At 48.3% G+C, this 21,305-nt stretch overlaps 9 protein-coding genes across 9 annotated transcripts; 3 read left to right on the top strand and 6 right to left on the bottom strand.

Moving 5' to 3' along the window:
- Window positions 1–356: 356 nt before the first annotated feature.
- Window positions 357–1,860, bottom strand: EJ05DRAFT_530280 (uncharacterized protein; the record flags this gene model as incomplete). The annotated part of the gene is made up of 2 exons (XM_033748962.1): window positions 1,383–1,860; window positions 357–1,334 (listed from the first exon to the last, which is right to left on the bottom strand). The coding sequence occupies exons 1-2, from the start codon at window positions 1,400–1,402 to the stop codon at window positions 359–361; spliced, it is 996 nt and encodes a 331-aa protein (XP_033604031.1). The 5' UTR covers window positions 1,403–1,860.
- A 3,553-nt stretch (window positions 1,861–5,413) lies between these two features.
- Window positions 5,414–6,064, top strand: EJ05DRAFT_177799 (uncharacterized protein). The gene has a single exon (XM_033739563.1). It carries the CDS (start codon window positions 5,581–5,583, stop codon window positions 5,929–5,931), a length of 351 nt encoding a protein of 116 aa, XP_033604030.1. The 5' UTR covers window positions 5,414–5,580; the 3' UTR covers window positions 5,932–6,064.
- A 380-nt stretch (window positions 6,065–6,444) lies between these two features.
- Window positions 6,445–8,095, bottom strand: EJ05DRAFT_534967 (DBR1-domain-containing protein; the record flags this gene model as incomplete). The annotated part of the gene is made up of 3 exons (XM_033749219.1): window positions 6,445–7,854; window positions 7,901–8,002; window positions 8,057–8,095. The coding sequence occupies 3 exons, from the start codon at window positions 8,093–8,095 to the stop codon at window positions 6,445–6,447; spliced, it is 1,551 nt and encodes a 516-aa protein (XP_033604029.1).
- A 766-nt stretch (window positions 8,096–8,861) lies between these two features.
- On the top strand, window positions 8,862–11,111 carry EJ05DRAFT_460420 (putative protease S8 tripeptidyl peptidase I; the record flags this gene model as incomplete). Its single annotated transcript, XM_033742613.1, has 1 exon — window positions 8,862–11,111. One exon carries the CDS (start codon window positions 8,862–8,864, stop codon window positions 10,890–10,892), a length of 2,031 nt encoding a protein of 676 aa, XP_033604028.1. The 3' UTR covers window positions 10,893–11,111.
- A 141-nt stretch (window positions 11,112–11,252) lies between these two features.
- On the top strand, window positions 11,253–12,478 carry EJ05DRAFT_472557 (uncharacterized protein). The gene is made up of 2 exons (XM_033743208.1): window positions 11,253–12,287; window positions 12,339–12,478. The coding sequence occupies exon 1, from the start codon at window positions 11,378–11,380 to the stop codon at window positions 12,023–12,025; it is 648 nt and encodes a 215-aa protein (XP_033604027.1). The 5' UTR covers window positions 11,253–11,377; the 3' UTR covers window positions 12,026–12,287; window positions 12,339–12,478.
- A 51-nt stretch (window positions 12,479–12,529) lies between these two features.
- Window positions 12,530–13,041, bottom strand: EJ05DRAFT_496482 (uncharacterized protein; the record flags this gene model as incomplete). Its single annotated transcript, XM_033746401.1, has 2 exons — window positions 12,530–12,779; window positions 12,854–13,041. 2 exons carry the CDS (start codon window positions 13,039–13,041, stop codon window positions 12,530–12,532), a joined length of 438 nt encoding a protein of 145 aa, XP_033604026.1.
- A 3,073-nt stretch (window positions 13,042–16,114) lies between these two features.
- On the bottom strand, window positions 16,115–16,754 carry EJ05DRAFT_176922 (uncharacterized protein). The gene is made up of 2 exons (XM_033739561.1): window positions 16,320–16,754; window positions 16,115–16,270 (listed from the first exon to the last, which is right to left on the bottom strand). The coding sequence occupies exons 1-2, from the start codon at window positions 16,657–16,659 to the stop codon at window positions 16,167–16,169; spliced, it is 444 nt and encodes a 147-aa protein (XP_033604025.1). The 5' UTR covers window positions 16,660–16,754; the 3' UTR covers window positions 16,115–16,166.
- Window positions 16,755–18,074: 1,320 nt separating this feature from the next.
- Window positions 18,075–18,748, bottom strand: EJ05DRAFT_496480 (uncharacterized protein; the record flags this gene model as incomplete). Its single annotated transcript, XM_033746400.1, has 3 exons — window positions 18,075–18,342; window positions 18,476–18,508; window positions 18,561–18,748. The coding sequence occupies 3 exons, from the start codon at window positions 18,746–18,748 to the stop codon at window positions 18,075–18,077; spliced, it is 489 nt and encodes a 162-aa protein (XP_033604024.1).
- Window positions 18,749–19,807: 1,059 nt separating this feature from the next.
- On the bottom strand, window positions 19,808–20,537 carry EJ05DRAFT_482439 (uncharacterized protein; the record flags this gene model as incomplete). Its single annotated transcript, XM_033745167.1, has 2 exons — window positions 19,808–20,341; window positions 20,397–20,537. The coding sequence occupies 2 exons, from the start codon at window positions 20,535–20,537 to the stop codon at window positions 19,808–19,810; spliced, it is 675 nt and encodes a 224-aa protein (XP_033604023.1).
- Window positions 20,538–21,305: the final 768 nt, after the last annotated feature.

Genomic DNA, 21,305 nt, shown 5'->3' with positions numbered 1-21,305 from the left:
TGTTGCTGTCGATGTTGCTGTCGATGTTGCTGTCGATGTTGCTGTCGATGTTGCTGTCGATGTTGCTGTCGATGTTGCTGTCGATGTTGCTGTCGATGTTGGTGCTTTGATGATGAGCTCGAGAAGCTGGAGCCGTTCTCGAACAATCGACGCATTGCGATGTCCCTCAGCCAGGCTGAGGTTTATCCGCAGATCTGATGGTGATGATACTCAATTAGACAAATCTTGACTCCCAAGCGGAGGCGAGTCAATCCTGACCTGCAAAAGGTATAGGAGAATAAGTAACGAGCAGAATAAAGGACTTTTGGTTGCACGAGCGCTCTTATCTGTGCAGACTAGCTACGTATATTGCCCTAGATCAGGCTATATAATCCCTTGTCATCCTCCAGAAATCCCCGACAAACTCACCGCCCTCTTCGATATACTTGACAAACTCATCATTCTTTCCAATCGTATCGATTTCGCAAACGATATACTCAACTACTAGTTTTCTCAGCTCATCGAGAGTGCCATCCTCGCTCCGGCCGGGCAGGTCTTGGTTCGAGTATATATACCTCGAGAGTTCAACAATATCTCCGACGCGACTGTCGTACAGTTTGAAGTCCAACAGCGTCTTGTGCAGCTTGCGCAGGGTTAACGCTTTCAGCGGCTCTATCAGTCGGAGATGCGCAAACCAGTAAAGACGTGCATGAGCGAGGAAGACTGGTGTGAAATTCTCGTGCGCGGCCTTGTTGGATTTCGGTTCGAAATTCTTTAGGATCAGAGCTTTCGGGTCGTTGTCGGTGAGGAATTCTCGACTGTTAAATTGTGTCCGCAACCTAGTTCTTGGGGCAGGCTTTACTTCATGTTGAGGAAGCTCAACAGGGGGCTCTTCTCCTTTGGGTATTTCTGATGGGTAATCAAAGTCTATCGATTGACCCCAGTCGTTGGCGTGTTTCCTATTTTTCCCTTTGGGCTTTTTCTTGGATGCCAATGGATCGGCCGTCCAAGGCCACTCCTCTCTGGCCTCCTGTGTCTGGATAGCTACGGAGCTCGGTTCCTGCTGGGGTTGTTCATCTGGAGGCTGCGTCTTGCCATCTAAAGAGTTCTGTTCCTGTCGGATTTTTTCGCACGGAGGTACTGTATAGTCTCCACGGTAGGCATACTCGCAGAACCGAATGAAATCATCAACACGGACATCTTTGAACCTAGCAGATTGCTTCTCAGATTCCTCCATTCCGCCATTGATAAGCACATTCAGCTGCTGACTAGTCGCCGCAATTACAGCAGCATGCACCACAATAGGTTTCTCCTCTCGGCCAATATAGAAGGTAAACTGCTGTGATTGAATGAAGCTACTCAATATTAGTCAACGAAGTTGACACTGATGATACACCACTTACTACTCGAAGCTAGAAGCCATTTGTGCCTCGAAAGTTGTGACTGACTTCACCGTCCGCGAAAATGAAAAGTGGATTTGACGTACATCAATGGGTAGAGTGGGAGTTACAGAGATAAATGAGAGGGTGCAGTACTATACAGAAACGATTTGTACTGCACACAAGCGCCCACCGTATCGGACACTGAAGTCCCGACGAACCAGGGTCATACAGAACAGCCACTCATCGAGCTTGTTTGTCCTGCAGTGTTTGTCGTGGGCGTTTTTCGTGGAACTGTGGTGGTCTTCCTCTTAGGTCAACCGCCAGCCTCGTTGTGCTCATCTCGCCTTGCATGGGCCGATGAAGGGCTTGTCAGATGTTCACATAGATAGTGTAAAGCAGAGCTCTGTACATTAGTGACTGAGAAGCTATGATAGAATTAAAAACTTCAAGTATAAGTTAGCTGAGTCAGCAGACTACTGTCCACTCCTGCCTCCCTATCTTATAAAATGACAGCACTTCGAAAACAAACCAGATCTCGGTTCCCATATTGCTTCTTAGGCCTTATATCATGCAAGTTCCAACATAATATGCAAGCTACAGCCTACGAGCGGCCTGAGGGCCCATAGTATGAGGCAACTGCTCCAAGGCGGTGTCGTGTCGTGTCCCTACTCGCCCGTCATGCATTCTCCCGCATACAGAGCTACTTCACTTTAATATTGAAATTCAGTCGCTATGCATCACTCGCCTCTCAAAATCGTGTTACTTTAGAGACAGCGACTCCTTGGACGCTTATCATAGAGGAAAAGATTCATGTGAGCTGTACGAAATCTCATTAGTAACTACAGAAAAGATGCGACTCAGAAATTCAATCACCTGAAATATACACTACCTGGACAATGTTCTATGTCTACTAATTATTCCCTAGAGTTCCAACGAGTATAGCTGTTAATACTTGTAATACCTGAACGGTATAGAAAACTAAGAGAATAACAGAGCTTTTTAGAAGTGTATTAATGAAGTGATTGTTAGGCTATCCCAAACTGTACCCCCAAACGTAGTGCAATGGTTGCAAGCGTGCCCCCGCAAGGCTTAGTGGGTCGCTAAAGCCGTTAGTTGAAGCGGTGAGGAGCACCAAAGCAACAGGTATTATCCATCGGTCCCCTGTTAGTCAGACCATGAATGGATGAAAAGAATAAAAGCGCCAAGAGCAGAGTTACACTCCATAAAAACCACTCTACATCCGACATCCTACCTGCGTGCCTATATGCCGTGTCTACTCACACAGCGATGAGTCAATACATGCATGGATGTTCTAGAACAAACCGAACGCCTGTGCCGCAGCCGATGAATGGTTACGCGACAGAGAGACAATAGATAATGGAATGGATGAACAGACGGAACGCCGATAGACAATGGGATGAATGGACAATAGACAAATTGTCCTGCCCTGTTCCGCCCGTAAGAAAAGGCAAGACCGAAGAAATCCATCCATGGACATGGGCCAATTCCATTGTCCTTTGTTACTGGCATCCGGATTACTTGCCCCTGACTTCCCCAGGCTCGTGCCCCTCCTCTCGCCTCCCTTCCCCTCCCCCTGATCACAGGTACGCGATCCACATCGCTCACCCAAATATTCACAGTTCCCACAAAATTCCATAGCCATCCACCGGCCCACGGTTCGCATCCGGTTGCATGCTATCAATGCCCTATCCCTCTTCCTATCTACATCCATATCTCTCTAGACATGCGCTATCGAACTAGCCCAGTGCACGAGCATGCGCACGCGATCATTTTCTCTCTGCGAACTGAAAGTCTGACTGAACTATACTAACAGTAGCCACATGGCTAGCTGTACTGCACTGCACTGTATGCACGACAAGTTTCTCCGCACGGCTAATTAGCTTGTGGTAATAGGGCCTACCTGCTAATGCTATGGATGCAATCGCCCAAGGAACAGGAAAGACTGGATGATATGTTCGTTTCCAGAATAGTGGCATGGTCACAGTGACATGCGTGCATGCGTGTGCATTTGCAGGTCCATCCATGAACATCTAGGTTTGATTTTGAACTTGAGTTGTTGAATTTATTATTGCGCAGATGCCTTTTTCTGCGGTCTAGACAATGTATCAAACGGTTCGCGTCTGCTTGAGGAAAAATAATTCACATTCGCACCGCATATACTATGGAAGTGGCGCTGCGAGGCGGGATAGGCTTTACACGATATGATACGATACTATAGATGGTTGCGCGATTCGTGCCACCTTCACTTATGAGAGGAAGGGGGAGTTCGACACTGAGCCTACAACGGAAAGGTTAATAGTTCTTAGCTGTTTGTTTGTTGAGTGGTCGCGGCCGCCGCCTGGTTGACCATTACTCACTAAGGTCGCCTGCTGCAGATCCCATTCATTGTTTCCGTCTCTGCTCTGCTGCTGCCTTCTGCCGTTCCCAGTAGCAATCATGATATTTTTGCTGACACTAATTTCCGAGGCTTATGCTATAATCAGTAAAAGCGGTCGCCCTAAAAACACTTCTAGAGAACGTGTGAGTGTCACATGTGTATCACTATGCCGGAGCGGTGTGCGTATTAGAAAACCGTTGAGCGAGACAATAGTGTTTTGATAATTTGTAATAGTTTATTATAACTGTAACGTGTAGAATGCAGAGTGGAGTGTGGTGTAGGTATATATGCAATTTTGATGTGTTGCGCATGCTTGGTTACCATGGCATCGCTTGTAGTATGTATACATATACATGGAGTGTGCAATAACGCTATTTTCTGTAATCCCACAAGGGAGTATGGATTGCGCCTTCGATGCTTCCTGAAAGACCTCATCGGATATTCCCAAACCTCAAGCTCGTGATATCGAAGATGGTGTGATGATGCAGTGAGACATCAAAGACAATAGGTGGAATTTGCGAAATGCCATGCCAAAGTTAAGTTAGGATGCCCTGTGTGGCTACTGGCTACTGGCTACTGGTGGTCTAGGTGTGGTCTCGTGATTGGCGTGGTGTGGGACGACTGGGTGACAGGTGCGGACCACGGAGTATTCGCGTCTCGCATCGCCACCACAGACTCGACACGGGTTTCGTCGTGGTTTCGTAGGCCTCAAAGTCGAATTTTGAACGCGAGGCGACGCAAGCTCATACGTTATGATGGCGGAGCAGGAGGTGTTGCAGAGTCGATATGCAGCCGGACTGAGGTAGACCTATGTCGTTCAGATGTTGTGATGTGATCAGTGTGTGATCAACTCTAGTGGGTGCAGATGCCGTGTGCATTATCATCCTTTCTTGATTCCCCACGTTAGGCGTCTCAACTTGAGTTTCGATGGTTCGGTGGGAGACGAGTTTGTGGGACTTGAACTCTGTCTGCTGTACTGGCTGTCGTTCGATCCGGATGAGGACCGGCGTTGAGTCTCGGCGATGATGTCCTCTAAGCTAAGATTGTTTGCATGATAGACTTCGACATTAGAGTCCAGTAACTCCGTGAACTTGGAAGCAGCCATGTCGATTGAAGGGTGTTCTGATGAGCGTACTGAGAAGAAAATATGGCTTGTGTTGATTGTTGAAACCGAAGGCAAAAATGGTGGTGCAGGGGCTAGCGTTGTAGTATGAAATGCTGGCAAGTGGATGGAGGCTGGTCAAAAAAGATACGGCACCAACAACAGTGATGAGTCGGAAATATATGCGCGAGCGGAGGCCTGATACGGAGGATTGTCTGCTATAGGACTTCCGTCAGGGATGGAGGGAGAAGGCTGCTTTTGTATGCGACACGCGCGCATGCTCCGCAACGGGTCGCGAGAGGGGGAAATCCAAAGCTACACACAACAGGCGGGCGATCCTTCTTTGGCTCCCGTAGGACCCTGGGTCTGTGAACACGCCTCGACATACTTTAGGTTTGGTGTGGAGGAAGACGCCGTTCGAGCCAGCGTTAAGAAGATGCAGATCGGTTCCAGCACCAACTGCAGCTTAACCACAAATGAAAGGCATCCTACCGTGGTAGTGCCTTTCGACTGTGGCCTGGACAGTACAAGCGCACCCAATCTATTGCTTCGATCAAATCTGTCAAATTAATTTCGTGCCTGGAAGCATGGCCAGTTGCGAGCTGGTGCTGGTACAGTTCTAGGTCCAATCTGGCGCTCATGGCAAATTTCTCGAAGGAATGCGTTTCTATTTTTTTCTTGCTGCAGCAGGTGAGCCGTGCCCACCAGGTTTCTAAAAGATGCCGATCCGCAGGTCCCAGACCCTGATATTCACAAATGCTCGTGAATCGGGACAAGGGACGTGTTGGAAGATGTACCGGGGCCGGAGACCACACAGGGGGGCTGGCAGCCTTTGCGATAGACCACACCTCTTGCGCGTCCTTTTAACTAGCCACCCATCATGGCGTATATTTCCGCTTGCTCGTCAGCAGGCTCGATTTTACTGTTTGTACTGCAGCTTGCATCTGATTTATCGCACGATGGCCTACCACGGAAGTCTCGTTGTCGTTGACGTGGTTGGTCCAGTCTTCTTCCGTACTTCGATGCTTCCTCCGAGTATCGCGACAATGCTGGCACGCAGGGATATGTAGACCCTTTGCTCTGGAATGTGGGCACCACAAAGTTTGACGTCACTATAGTGATATTTTCGTGCCCATCATCCGCTGCCTTGCATCTGCTTATGTGGTGATGATTGCGAACGCTGCGGCGTCGTGCTTGGGTATCGCTGCGCGATGGCGTAGGTGGTGGCTACCTCACCATGAGCAGGGAATTTATTTGATAAGCTACATACTTCCGAATCTTCCAGTGACTCGTCATATACGCGTCTGCTGCAATGCCCTGGGATGTTGCTATGAACATCAAGTAGTAATCTTGAAGGGTACATCCCAACGTGGATACTGTCTACTGTCTCAGATCTGACCAGGAAATTGACCGAAATGCACTGGCGTGCGGCAAATAATCAGGCCAATATCAGGCAAGATCTGGACGACCCTTGCCCAAACCCTTACGAGGGTCCTCATCGAACCCCGGAATTTTCCTCGTTGTGGCAATATTATGGCAATCAATAATCGATGCACGACCGCACCACGGCGAGAAGCGTCGCTTCACCTACGTTGGCCCCTACCGCTCCCTCTACCACCCCTTGACGATCCACGGCCGCGACCTCTGTGGGAAGCTCCTCTACCGCTAACGTAGACATGGTCGTCGAATTGCGTCGTCACTGATGTTCGCCCTTCCCACACAGCAAGCTCGTCAGCAGACGGCTGGAAAGCGTTGGGTATCTGTATCAGGTCGCAGAATGATTGTGTGTGCGGATTCTTGTAAATTACTGGCTGTCCTCTCGGCATAAGCCCTTCCGCAGCATCGTATGCTGGTGCAGTAATTGCAAAGTCCTCTGGTATGCCCATGCGCCCTGACTTTATAAGGTTTGATTCTACCCAGGTTTCTTCCTGTTCAATTAGCGGGCGATAGTATCGCTCACCCTTGTCTTCGGATAAACTCTCATTTGGACTACCATCGATGAGCTCTTTGGCAAAGACGCGTGTGATTGCAAGCCATTCCTTATCGTACTGAAGTGAGAAGGGTCGCTCCACAGGAGTCGCCTCTGTGGGCACAACTTCAAGAAGCTGTAGAAACTCACGATGTGCTAGACACTTGTCTAGAGCAAGAAATTGAGTGGTCTGATTGTAGATCTCTGTCGGAAGCGTGATGTTACGTTCAGGCACCTTTCGTTTCAGAAATGATGTTGGAAGCTGTGCTCTCAGATCTTCGGTCGGTTTGGACAGTCCCTCAATAGCCACAGAGGCTGGTTGTTCATCGCCATCGTCCATATCGAGATCAATTTCATCGTCATTTTTGGGAATGATAGGAGTAGCTGATTGCGCCGCGCTGTTCGCTTTGATCTCGTCTGACGCTGACTGAGCCTTATGTGTGACAGTTGCTGCAAACTTGACATGCAAATGAGCACTGAACCAGAACGGCGGTCGGAGCCTATCTAGGACATATCTGGCAGCCGGGCTGCCTAAGCTACCATCTCGTGCGTCTTTTTCGAAATGTACTTTCTTCGCGAACAACGTTTTCCAATCGCCAAGCCATTCTATCTTACGGGGCCAGTCGTGACTGAGACCGATGTCTACTTGAGTCCGAAGTTGGAGTAGCTTCCGGACATCCCATTCCCTTATATGGTAGGCACTCTTCACGTCATCAGGCGAATATGGTATACGTTCATGGTGTGGCTTGCGATAGTTGTACCCCTTCCAGATACCGGAGAGACCAGCAATCCTTAATGGACCGAAGCGTACCACATTGGCGGCACCCATATAATAGATATTAGGGGCTGCCCATCCACCGTAATATAGCTCCCAGTTGTGATTACAGGCTTCATGATTGCCTCCGATGAAGATTGTGGGGTATGGAGCAAGACGCCGGCCAGAGTAATATTCGTGAAAGTCGCCTATCTCGCGATACTTCGGAGGCACTGACATACAGTTCAGGTCGAAGGAATTACGCACTGCCTGTCCGTGTTAGCGATGTTGGAGCTAGGGTAGACGAGCGTCATACCTGGAAGTCTCCGCATATTATGACCAGATCCACACCCTCCCAGCCTCGTAGCTTAGCGGAACGTGCGACGGACGCGTATATGGAGTGAAGCGTGCCGTGGCCCTATAGAGCAGCCATATTAGCCTAGTCCAAGGGCAGGATGATGCGGATACCTACGCAACCCTCGACGGCAATGCGTACAGGACCTCCACTCATGGTAGACAGACGTCACTGGATTGCGGGCCGTGATGTAGTGCTGCGGAAGACATTGAAGCTGGAGTGTGGAGAAAGAGTCTCCCGGAAAGAGTTATCCGTCCATGGAACCGACCCATGGATGCGTAATTGGTGCCTGAGGCCATCATCCCCCGGGCCTGGCTTCAGGATAGAAACCTCGCTTTGTCTGCTTCACGAAAGCCAGAATCCTCCCTGCCCGAGGTCTTCCCGATTATAGAACATTTCCTTGTAGCAAACCTGACAGGGGAATATAAGCTTCCTAGAGATGGTTTTTTACACAACTGCGGGCTGAATCTGCAATTGGTCACAAGCTACGCCTGAAGATCGAAGTGATCATAGATGCTTGGTGCCGCCTTTGGGGTGCAATGCCAATCACTAGTAACTTCTATGCGACTCCCCAAGGTAAGTTGCCCTGCCAATGAATGGATTCCCCATGCCTGAAAGACAAGCTTCTGTCTGAGGATGACAAGCTCCTGCCAAGCGTGGCTTAAAAGGCTTGGACAGATTTAGATAGAGCACGGCGTTTGTGTTTAGCCTTGAAGGCGTTCTCCTTTCCAATCAGATAACTGTGATACCCGAGCATGCTTAACAGAGAGAGGGGTCATATCTATCTACCTGCCTATTGGAGATACCGGACTAATGCAGGTTTTGTACGTCATTTGGTACTATAAGACATGCTCTTGTCTGAAGTCTCGATGGCTCCAGAATGTGGTCAACTCTTCAAATGAGCTTGTATACTGTTACAGCTATGTTAGGCCTCAACTTTGTTACTCTGGTGCTTCTGCTGAAAGCAGGCCTCGCTCTAGCGGTACCGTCAAACCATGCAGTCCACGAGAAGCGAGCGACGATACATCCAAGATGGACTAAAGCCCAACGCGTTCATTCTAGGTCAATATTACCAATGCGTATAGGATTAGCTCAGAGCAATCTCGAATATGCCCATCTGCACCTCCTGGACGTGTCTGACCCTGACTCGAAAAACTATGGCAAGCACTGGACATCCGAAGAGATCATCCAGTTCTTCCACCCCTCAAACGAGACGATTGAGACGGTTCGAAATTGGCTCGTTGACTCTGGTATCACCATTGATCGTATCGTACATACAGACAATAAGGCTTGGTTCGCGTTTGATGCTACAGCTGACGAGGCAGAAAGAATATTGCATACAGAGTACTACGAGTACGAAGACTCAGTCACTGGTGGCATACTTCCTGCTTGCGAGGAATACTATGTACCAATACATGTTCAGAAGCATATCGATTATGTCACTCCTGGTATCAAGCTATTGGCACCTCCAAATGCTCCAAATTCGAAGCACGACTTGATGCGTCGCACAGAACGGAAGATAACACCACACAAGTTCTACCGACCGAAAGGACCCATACAGTTTCCAAGCAGTAGTGATCTAAGCAAGTGTGATAGCACGATCACGCCAGCTTGCGTTGCTGCGCTTTACAGCATCCCACCTGCTGCTAGCTCCCGTAAACCGAATCCTTCCAATGTATTGGGAATCTACGAGTCTGAAGCTCAGTACTACTATCAGCCAGACCTGGACCTGTTCTTCTCCAACTTTACTCCGTACATCAAGAATGGAACCCATCCAACAGTGATCTCAATTGACGGTGGTCCGGGACCGACCAACAACACTTCTGAGGCTGGAGGTGAGGTAGAACTCGACCTTCAGCTTGCCTATCCCATTGTATACCCTCAGGGGATAAGTATCTACCAGGAAGATGATGCAATCTACGAGTTGGATCCCAATCAAACGTACACTTATGGCTTCAACCATCTGTTGGATGCAATTGATGGCAGCTATTGTACCAAATCCTCCTATGGAGAAACAGGAGACGATCCCAACCTTGACCCGATCTATCCTGACCCAGCTCCTGGTGGCTATAAAGGGAAGACCCAGTGTGGGGTTTACAAATCAACCAATGTAATATCTTTCTCGTACGGTGGTCAGGAAGCACACGTACCTTGGGCATACCAAAAGCGGCAATGTGATGAATATTTGAAACTTGGCTTGCGCGGAGTGTCTTTCATTTTTGCGTCTGGAGATGCTGGGGTTGGCAATTACCCCGAACCTTACAGTTTTGACGGTCCTACTGGGTGCTTAGGACCACAAGGAACGATATTCAATCCTACGTGGCCAAACAATTGTCCATGGGTGACCAACGTCGGAGCCACTAAAGTGTATCCGGGAAAGACAGTCTTTGAGCCGGAAAGCGCGGTCTTTGATCCAGCTGGCCATCCTTACCACGTCAACTTCTCGTCTGGAGGTGGTTTCAGCAACGTCTATACCGTTCCAGACTATCAGAAGTCTGCCGTTGACACTTTTTTCGCAAAGCACAACCCACCTTACAAGTCTTACAGCGCCATTGTTAACAACACTGATCTAGTCGGTACCCTTGGATCATATGGTGGTATTTATAACCGCATTGGTCGTGGCATTCCTGACGTTGCTGCAGTTGGAGATAATATCGCTACGTATGTTGGTGGAGAATTTGGTCTGTCTGGAGGGACAAGCGCAAGCTGCCCGATTTTTGCCTCCGTTGTCAATAGAATAAATGAAGAGAGGCTTGCCATCGGGAAGACACCTGTTGGTTTTCTCAATGCAGTCCTCTACAAGAATCCGTGGGTCCTCAACGACATCACAAATGGGACTAACCCAGGATGCGGTACAGACGGATTCTCTGCTGTGCAAGGCTGGGATCCGGTCACTGGGCTGGGAACGCCTAACTATCCTAAGATGCTTGCTTTGTTTTTGAGTCTACCATAAGCAGATCTAAAGCTCCGAGATGATCTAAGGATAGCGCAAGCACTGTCATGATCCCTTTTGGCTCGAAAAATGTAGACTCACGTTGGTCTAAGACGTAGTAAGATAGCATACTACGCAGTACGGAGAGTATATTGCAATATCTTCTTCTAGCTTCGGTTCTACATGACTCCAAAGTTAAGGCGACTTTTATTCGAGAAACCCTGTCTTCTGTTATACGAGTGGCAAGAATTACCAAATGCGGTAATAACCCCAGCTCCACAAGGGTCCACTGCATCAAGCTTTGTGATATTACTCATAGGGTGGGGCCTGGTACAAGATTATAAGAATATAAAATCTTTTCTTTACATCTAAGATCCTCAAGCCAAACATTTCAACTTCGTACTCGCACGCTTCCCTGTGGCCAGCACTTCTTCACACTGATTTCATCTGTAAATATCCAAATTACACTACCCAACTACCTTCAGCCGCCATACAACCAGGCCACAATGCTTCTTCAGTTCAGATACATTAATCATCCTCTCGCCACACAGTCTCCTCAATTCAACCCACTCACATCGTCATTCACCCTTACCACAACCAACCCAACCGATCTCTACCGCACGCCTCCCTCACGCGACATTTTCAACGGTCCCATCCTCGCAACCACAGTCCCGCTCTCCAAATTCAAACGTGCCCGCGTTACCGTCTCCGCAACCTGGCGCACTCTGTACGACCAAGGAGGATTGATCTTCCTTCTCCCGACCACCGCGAACCGACATGCCCCATTCACACCCGCATCAGCATCTGCACCCTACCCCTCATGGATAAAGTCCGGTATAGAATTCTACGAGTCTTCCACCTTCCACTCCGTCGTTGCCGCAAACCCCTTTTCAGACTGGAGTCTAGCGCCCTGTGGTGAGCGCGAGATTACGGTTGAGATGGAGCGCAAGGGGAGCAATTTGTGGGTTTATAGAGTGGGTCCAGGAGGAGAGAGGGTTGCGGTCAGGGAATTGACGTGGGTTTTTGAGGATGAGGAGGGCAAGGATGTTTGTGTGGGTTGTTATACCTGTAAGCCGAAGCCTGGGGCGGAGGAAGGGAAGCTGGAGAGTTTGGAGGTGAAGTTTAGCGGCTTTGAGATCGAGGTGAGCGAGTGAAGGAGAGTTTTAAGACATATAAGCTTGGAGAGACAGAATGCTTGCAACGGAACTAGCATAAAGGAAGGTCGTCGCCGCGTGTAGCGAGATATAAGAGTACCTCTGGTCCGGACGACAAGTAGTTTGTTTACATACAGGGTAAAGGATAGCGAGGTTCTGACTCCTGAGTACTAGGCATACGTCATATAATATTATTTTCATACGACATGGTGTCAAGAAGGTGAAGCAGACCCACCTGATTAGCATGTTGTGCTGCTTTGTGGTCAGTAAATATGGATCAAGTCCTCGAAGATGGGGCTGAAGTTACACATACGGCCAAATACGGACAGAAAAGAGATATCGAGGTATCATGGCGATAACATCTTTAAAGGTACCCTGCAAGAACTACTTGATGAATGTCAAATTCTACCCACTCTCATCTCGACTACATTCTGAACCTCCACTTCCATCCCCTATCAGTATCAAAAGGCCAAAGCTCTCCAACTTCATGAGAAATAGTATTGATCAGCCCTGATACGGCAAGCAGAGTCCAATACAATCACTGCCGCCCATCTGCGGATCACAATCGTCGCGCGGGTCATCTACACACGTTTGCTTGTCAGCACACGGTGTCCCGGCAAAGCCGCCGCACGGCGTGTCCAGCACACAGATTCCTGCGCCCACACACACAAAGCCCTCGCGACACCGCACATTGGCACAGCTAAACGGTAGTGTCTCTTGCCTTTTCTTAGCTACGGCGCTACAGTCGCCATATCTGTCCAATGTTAGCCTTTGCCCCAGGAACGTACGGGCGAAGCTGTTCAATATGTGGGAGCAGCGCTTGCTTACGTTGGCTGGGCGCCGCCGCACATCTCATAGCACTTGCGCAGATAGTCGTTTTGGCAGTAGCATGACTCGGGCCAGCTCTGAATACAGATAGGTGCTGGGCCGCAGTCGCAGGTGCTGTCTCTAGCAAAGTTGGAGGGGACAGCGGTCGCAAGAGCGAAGAGTGCCGAGGCGAGGAGTGTGTATTTCATGGCGTTTATGTCCGAAAGGGTGAGTTGACCGATAGTGATGTAGTGGTAAGAAAGTGAGTTATGACAGATGAATGCTGGGCTGTGTGTTCTCGAGTACAGTATTCGCAGAGCCTTTTATACATGAGGTGTAATTGTTGAGATGCTGTTTTGATGCCAAGATGGCATCTGCGCAAGCCATCATTCCTTCTAGACTTCAGCTCAGGCGGGCCTGAGAGCGGAATGCGCGTCTTGGCTATTCCGTCTCTTGGAACCATAGAAGAGGCTGAATCGTTGAGATGACTGTATCTAGGTTGGTCACATTCCTTGTTCCTTTCGCTGGACGTCTACGATCATTGGTTTGGTACCAGACGGCGAGAGCGTAATGCATATTCCGTGTCTAAAATCGCCAATTGTTGGTCAAATGAGGGATTTGAGAGTATTTCGATACGAAGCGGCTTCGCAGCATGATGCACACTGTCCTAGGGCGAAATTGCTCTCTTAGAGAGTTGCTGCGTATTGCTCCGAAGATTCCCAACTTTTGATAACAGTATATACTAGAGGAGCTCATAGCAATGTATAATCGACAGCTTGGCTCAACAGGTCCTTGAATTTGAGACAGTCGGTATGCGGCTCAAAAACCGACCACCCGGAACTGACAACGAATTGGCCCGAATCCTACAGTCTTAAAACAGGGATCTAAACGATGACTACCGGCTCTGATACCAACATAGTCATTTGGATACACCAAACGATCATGGTGCCCAGTAGAATGGGCTCTTGTCCTCGTAAGTCCCGAGTTGAGCTGACGTTATGCTCACCTCATCTCAAAGCCCATTTCCCGGTCTACGCCCAATCATCTTCAAAATGAGTACAAATGGCGCGTAGGAGCATTGTACTGTAAAGCCATCATGCATCCTGACTCTCCTGCCTACCATGAAGTGCGTCGTGAAAGTGTGAGGAAGAACCTTTTCGAGAAAACGGTGTATATTGACTCCTTCCGCGAAGTTCCGCCGTATAGAGGGTCCATCACTTGACTTCGGTCAAATTATAAAACATTCATGTTGACCCGTGTATCGCTTCAAAGGCCAGGATCATTGGCAACTTGATGATCCACTGCTCACCGACCTGAACCAAATGCATCCCTGTAATTACATAAATGTCGCAACCGGCTTGTTCTCGGACCTGCATGTGAGCACTTAGTAGAAGATCCCAAGCATGTCAGTAACGTAAACCATACCGTGCGCATGGTAGCGAGTGAGCATCTCTACAATATGTGGAGCCGATACCAGTCGCCTCATGTCGTTGAAGTCTTTCCATGTCGTTTAATGAACCCCATGACATTGTCACAGGACACACTAAGATGATTTGTCCATCTCGAGAGGTCATAATCCAAGCTGCGCCTTGATGAGCAGAGCTCGATGGGAGAAGATGTACATAAGAGGTGCCTCAAACGGCGTCGTATTGGACATCAGACATGAGTCTGTGATCTACGGTAAACGAATGACGACATTAGTGTCCTCGCGCTGCTCCGTACACTTGTACCTATCCACAAGATTACTCCTTGAATATCGTGGGACGTGGGATTCAGGCTCATAGCACCTACTCGAGTCTTGCTCTTATGTCGAAAACCGCATCCGCTTCGTCTAGGTGAATCCTTAGTGCCAACATGGCCACATTCAATCTTCAAGCCATATCACTCGTCATATGTATCATCCAAGTTGTCGAGAAAGTAGCCATGAATCAAAGTCTCTCACAATCGCTGCCACATGATCTCAATTTTTGTCGTACAATATCCATCACTCATGAATTGCAAGTATCACACCTAAAGCATTCCAGGCACAGTGGGAGGTAGGAGACATCATACCTTCGATACTCATAGCTATCTTCTCATATGGCTAGCAGAATTTACGGGTGGAGATGATGGTTGGCTCCGTCACATATCACCACCAGTCGTCAAAGTTCTAAAAGTAATAAAGCAGCTAGTAGCTTACTTCCGTGTTTTGCCACCATGGTATTGTCTGGCGTTATACAAAACCTGTATTTACTTTGATGTGCGCATCTATGTGTGAGAGTGAATCTAGCAATTCAGCTTCGAGAGTGCTCATAAGAAAATAGAATTAGTGTGAATTGAAGGGAGCTTGATAATGTGTCTATACCAAATTTAATAGTGATACAAGCTCCAGATCAATGGTTCACTACATGTGTGACCAATATTCGAATGATGCCAACCCTCATATGATAACCAAGCGCTTAGAGTGACTTTCCTCCAGAACATGTGTAAACATCCGTTAGCAGACAGATGGAGAACGACATGAGCAGAACTTAGCGTTCGATGGGGGCAGTATAGCGACAAGGGACAATCTAAGATCCTTATGTGAAGTGAATCATGAGATAGAATCATGAGGGACTTTTGATGTGATACAGACGTCAGTGCATTCTGAGTCGCCATAGATTGCCGGAAGACGCAGCCAAGTAGAGTTGAGGCCTTGAGGCGTATCAGGTCAGGTCGACATCTCAAAACTCTGCCTCTCGCTTGACAGACACACTCATGGAAGTTCTTCCTCTGCTATTGAGCTGAGCCTTGAGCTCTGTCCGGCGCGCTTCAAGTCTTGCCAGTTCGGCATGCAGATCTTCTGCAGAATCTTCTGTACGTTCGCGCTTGAGGGATCTTCCGTTCACGTGCATCGAAGATCGCTGCATTCTGCCGGTATCACTATCATGACCAATGCGAGATAGATCAACAAGATTGGCGGTGTCTTCATCATTGCTGAGATGAGTAAGGTCGACTGCTTCCGTAACAGTGATGACTGGCTCAGGGGGACAGATTCCAAGCTTGCAAAGAACATCTGTTTTTGTTAGTATATGAATAAGGCTTTTGTGGGTGAAGTCTAGTAGACGTACTCTTGGGACGATAGATATATGTGAACTCGATAGGATTGCCTTTCTTGATATCTCTATAATGCATAGTGCCATCATCTTTCGGGTTTTGTAGAGAATGAGCTGTGAGCACAGGCCTGACAGCGCATTAGCCTAAATTTCTATTTGATGTTAACGTCACAACTCACTTGACAAGGTGGCTAACGCCATCCTTCTTTACTTGCTTTATGGTTGTCTTTTCGTTCACTACAAGCCTAGCATTTTTGCGGTTATGAGGCTCCCATCCTAGTTCTTGACACTTGCACACGCGTTACTACTTTGAGCTTCATCACGCCGGGCTCTATAGACTGGTCATCTTCAGTCGATTCGTCCTCTAATAATCCGTCAGTTTGATTGAAATTGCATTCTTGTTACACACTTACGTAGCTCGTAGTCGCTAAAAGCGAGTTGACCCTCGTACCATTTGCCGTCAAGGTAATTCAAGCCTGTAGTCCATTTACACAACTCGATTGGTGAATTAATTACCTTTGGGATTGGGCGATATGTTTTCCAGGCATCCCTATAAAGGCTTACTAAGGAACAACCTAGGCGTTTAAACTCGGGATGCAACTTGTATATGATAGAAAACTGCTCTCCAGCGATCGATTCAATGTAGCGTACGTTTTGGGTCTCGCCTTTAGCATCATCTGGAGCAAGGTACTCGCGAAGTGGCAGACCAGTAGTGGCCGACACTATACTGACTTCCACACCGTCGATGATCATACTGGCGTTGGTCCACGGCAGAACTTGCAGTTTCAAATGGCTGCTGTTGGTGTGTTGGTGGAAGTTTGTAAAGAGTGGACGGTCGTGAACGTGACAGTCACTCTTGTACTGGCGCACATCAACGTTTTCGCCTGCGCTATTGTTCTAATTATGTCTGTGCACCTTGTTGTATGAGTGAAATGCTATTAGTCGCTACAGGGATGCCTTAAACTACCACAACAAACTGTGTAACTGTTGTTCACTTCTGTTCCTCTTAAACAGGCCAGGTCATTTTCGAACCTCCAGTAAACTTAAAGTGACACGGCTCGACAAAGTAACACAAACAACAGAAACTTGAGTCTTAACTGGTCAAGGTAAGAGGACTGCGGTGCTGCATATAGCATTCACTCGAGTCTCTGACCAGGTACTTCAAGCTGCTCTGCTTTGAAATTTGCTTGCGCAAGATACTCTGGTGCCATCTATGCTGAGCATGCGACTTTGGTCCTGCATACTTGCATGTACATTCGTGCTTTTCTCTGTAAAGCCGGTTCGGCGTCTACTAGAATCGGTCAATGCCTCAATATGATGCTATTGCCTAGCTCTATATATGACGGGACCTGAAGAATGAAGGCGTATGAGTCCACAAAGTTACACCTGCTGATCAGTTCCAGAGTCAGGAATTGGCATGAGAGGCCTTAGCTCTAGCTCTAGGGTTTCAGTCTTCGTCTGCTCTCTCGCCCTCTCGAACCCACCCGTTGTCCTCTCTCAGCAGCGTCCGCCTCCTCCAGTACCTCTACGACCTTCCACAAAGCTCACAACGTCGTCCCGTTCGACACCTAGCTCGTACAGTACATACACAGGGCAAGCAAAGAGCCTAGGTTGATGGACTACTCCCACCGTGATATGATAATGATTCCGTGGTTGTCATCCACGATATCGTAATACCAACGCTCTGAAAACGGGCACAATACAGGGAGGCCTGACGTTCTTTGTAGACATGTCATAGAGAGGCATGTTTCCTGCCAACACGATCCTCTAGTCTGACAGGCGGGCTGGTACCAGCTGCTTCTTCGGCACCTCGTCCCTCTATCAATTGTTAGGTATCGCGAGTGGTAAATTGGCTACAATAATCGGCTCACATTGCCTTCCGTTGGTCGACATGAGCCCTTACAAGGCCTCTGAGTCTACCTACGGACGGCTCGTTGAATACAACAGACGCCGCGTGCGGTGTGCGGACTTGAGGTTTGTGCCCTTGGAGAATTTCGCCTGCTACTTGCTTTTGGATATTCCGAATTACTAATTGAGCTGTCATTGTCTTTTTTGTAAACAGCCCTCGGCATTGCATCGTTTCTGGGGCCAGCTCCAGACTGAGCAGCCATTCATGACTGAGGTCGGCTCAGGCTTGAAGGGTCATCAAGCTAGTAGTTGATTTGCTTTCAAGTTGAAACAGTCCGAGGGAATTTTGCGCTGTCACTCAAGGCGACAGAACCAATCCTAAGTGACTTGCGATACAAGCCTCGAAGATACTCCTGAAGACACATTTGATTCTTGTTCAAGTCAAAATCCAGATAGCGCACAGGATTCTGGTCGGTCATCTCAGTGTCTGCTACGTTGCAGTCTTGGTCGGACTCTGGAGCAGCCGACAACAGTGTTAGAGCTGTGGAGACAGAATTGCGATTATTCTGCTCATGGACGATTTGCTTGCTTTGCTTGTGTGAGTTACCCAAAGAAGATCATTTAGATTACCAAATAAGTTTTTGCCCGCCTTGACGAAGGGTTCCAGTCTACTTGAAAATCGGAATTGACTGTGGAGTGCTACAGTATGCCCCTAACATACTGAAGTGATGTCTGAAGATCTAGTCTGACATGTCTGCAAAACACTTTAGAAGGCTACCCCGATACCATACTCAAAGGCTACCCACCCAAGTCCTTCACGGTCGTAAGTCTGGCTGCCTCCTAGGATCTTCATGGCGATGGAAATATCAAGGACTTGATGATGATCTTTCAAGGCATTCATGTAGAACATAAACGGCTCTTTGCTGTTAAAGACCCAGTGAAGTCCCATGCCAATAGCCTTACCTTTCCCATGCCGGCTCTGCGACCTTGCCATGCTTTGACAGAGGGTCCGATCGGGCGCTAAGGCTGTCGAAGAGGCTCAAGTCTCGTATCGAACATATCGAACATATCGCCGATGAGACTTTATATGCGTGCAGAACACTTGACCGGCTTCGATATCTCTTCCTCGATACGGTCCGATGATTCACGGAACGATCCGACTTTTCCAGCATACGGTCGAATCTTGGTAGCAGTAGAGCTGATCTCTGACAAGACATCGTGGAGCAAAATGACAGTCTTGTAACCGAGTGTCACGATATCATTGATACTGACGGGCACGCTGACAAGACCTATTTGCAATCCACATACGCAAAGAAGATCTGTTACAGGATGAAATTTTGGAGCGGTGGTAGAGTGCACTCATCGCAACTTCAGCTCAGCCTCACATTTTGCCGTGGTGTTATTGTGCTGCATGATTGGCGTATGGTGGCCAGGAGAACTGGCAGCTACTTACTGTATATAAACAGTCAAATATCATATCATGGGCTCTGTGCTATTGTTCATCCATGAGAAGCAGAAGACTTTGAACGAAGTTAATACTAAAGGGGCTAGTGAGTTCCATGGATGCCTGAGGTGTCAAGAATTCAGTATCTGTACAGGCTCGTGCACACTCACGCACAACGTGAAAGACATCACTATTCTAAGCCGGAGAAAAGGTTGAGCAACCAACGAGTATTTTCTTAAACTCATGATGAAAGCAACTATCATACAGATTGATTGCTATGCGACGACGGCCAGCGTCCGACGCGTACTGCCATGATCTCCTCTGCCAAAGCTCGTATCTGAGAAGACCGCAATGTTACATCAAACCAAGTCCGCTCGTATAACAGCTGATAGCATCGCTGGTATACACAGTCATCCCAATCCCTCTAGCATATACTCCCGATATGCGTAACATCCGGCCCGTACTGGAAGAGTCGAGGGCTCACGCGTCAAAATCTGACTGACGGCTTTGAAAACTCTGAACATCCGTCTGAGTGCTCATTCTTCCCAGTCATACTCTGCTCGATTCACCATGTCCTTCGATAGACTTACTCGCTTCGTCAATCTCCGCTCATGAAGCTTCGCTTGCTCCGTCACTCGATCCATCGTCCTCTTCGCCCTCTTCCCCGTCGGCGTCTTCATCTCCTTCACTCGCATCGCTCACCGGTGGCTCAAAGTGGACGCGACGGGCTTTCTTCGCGCGAAAGTCCGCAAGCTCTGCCTCCAGCTCCTCGATCTTCTCGCTTTGTAATGCTAGTTCCGCATCTCGGGCTCGTATGATTTCGCCCATCTGCTTCACGCTACTGATGAGCTGGATCAACCCTTCGTGGGTGGCTTTGTGTGCAGTTTCGTGCAGGCTCCAAAGACGTTCATCCAATTCGTCAAGTTTTTCGGAATGGAGCGGCACGGTCGAATCGTCAGCCGAATGACCATCATATGTCTTGTTTTGCATCGGTGAGTCGACAGCGGCTTGCGTTTGCGAGCCCGACTCTGTCGTAGGGTCACATGAAGAAGTATCGGGATTGGCAGTCTGTGGTGGAGGGTCTACAGATCCGGTTTTTGGTTTCCTTGCTTTAGCTGCGAGGCGTCTGCGCTCTACTTTCCACTACACTCGAGAGTCAGCAACATACACCTACTAACAGGCCGAAAGCTCATCGTACCTCTGACTTCGCAGACTTCCACTTTTCTTCAGCGCTTTTTTCGATGATAGAATCCTCGAATATCTCCGGAGTATCCGCGATCCTTGCTCTTTTGGGTGCTCGATCCGCACCTTTCGAAGTGTTTGCCTTGCGCTTTGCCATTTAGTCGTGGCTGCGAGATGGCTTCTGTAAAGTGAGTTGAAATCTGATGCTCGCTTTGATGCAGCACTGATGTTGATGTGACCTGTCACTATTCGACGAAATGCTGAAGCGAAACTCGAAAGTTGAACGTATGCGAAAGAGTTGAGAGTACGGCGTGCGTACAAAAGACGAATGTGATTGAAAATTTGAAGCCGCGAAGAGAATGATCTGGAGAGCAAGACTTAAATATGTGTGGCCGGGGGGTGAATCGCTGAAGGGATTAGTTGCTATTGTGCTGTCATATTCAGTGGAGTGAGGCGGAAGAATAGCTCTCGAGAAAGCTATCACATAGGTGAACATGGAAGTGAACAGTGTTAACAATCTCAGGTTCCTGCTATTGATACGAGAAGCAGGCTTGCCGCATATATCGCTATCACAATAGCAATCGTCCAGCTTAGTTTAGACCCGCTCTTCAATGCAAGTTGAATATAGCTCCTATTCATGTTGACAATAGGAAATAGGACATATTCAGAAGAGACCATCAGCGGATGTACGGAACAGAAAGATCAAATCTGACGCCTGTAACACGTGACTGACGACATTAAACAACATCGCTGTGAAGAAAGTTGTCACATTGTTATATCTTTCACCATCGGGACGCCGCCAACGCAAAGTATGACATCGCTTAAGTAAAAAAAAAACAGTTGCGACAGCACCCTGTACGACTCTGTACGCTCCAGCCTTATATAAAGCACAGTTGTACAACCACCAGATACCCGTCCGCTAAGG

This window comes from Pseudovirgaria hyperparasitica, assembly GCF_010093815.1.
Source record: "Pseudovirgaria hyperparasitica strain CBS 121739 unplaced genomic scaffold EJ05scaffold_2, whole genome shotgun sequence".
NCBI lineage: Eukaryota > Fungi > Ascomycota > Dothideomycetes > Acrospermales > Acrospermaceae > Pseudovirgaria > Pseudovirgaria hyperparasitica.
Note: the sequence above shows the minus strand (reverse complement) of the source record. Positions and strands in the feature narration are given on the sequence as shown.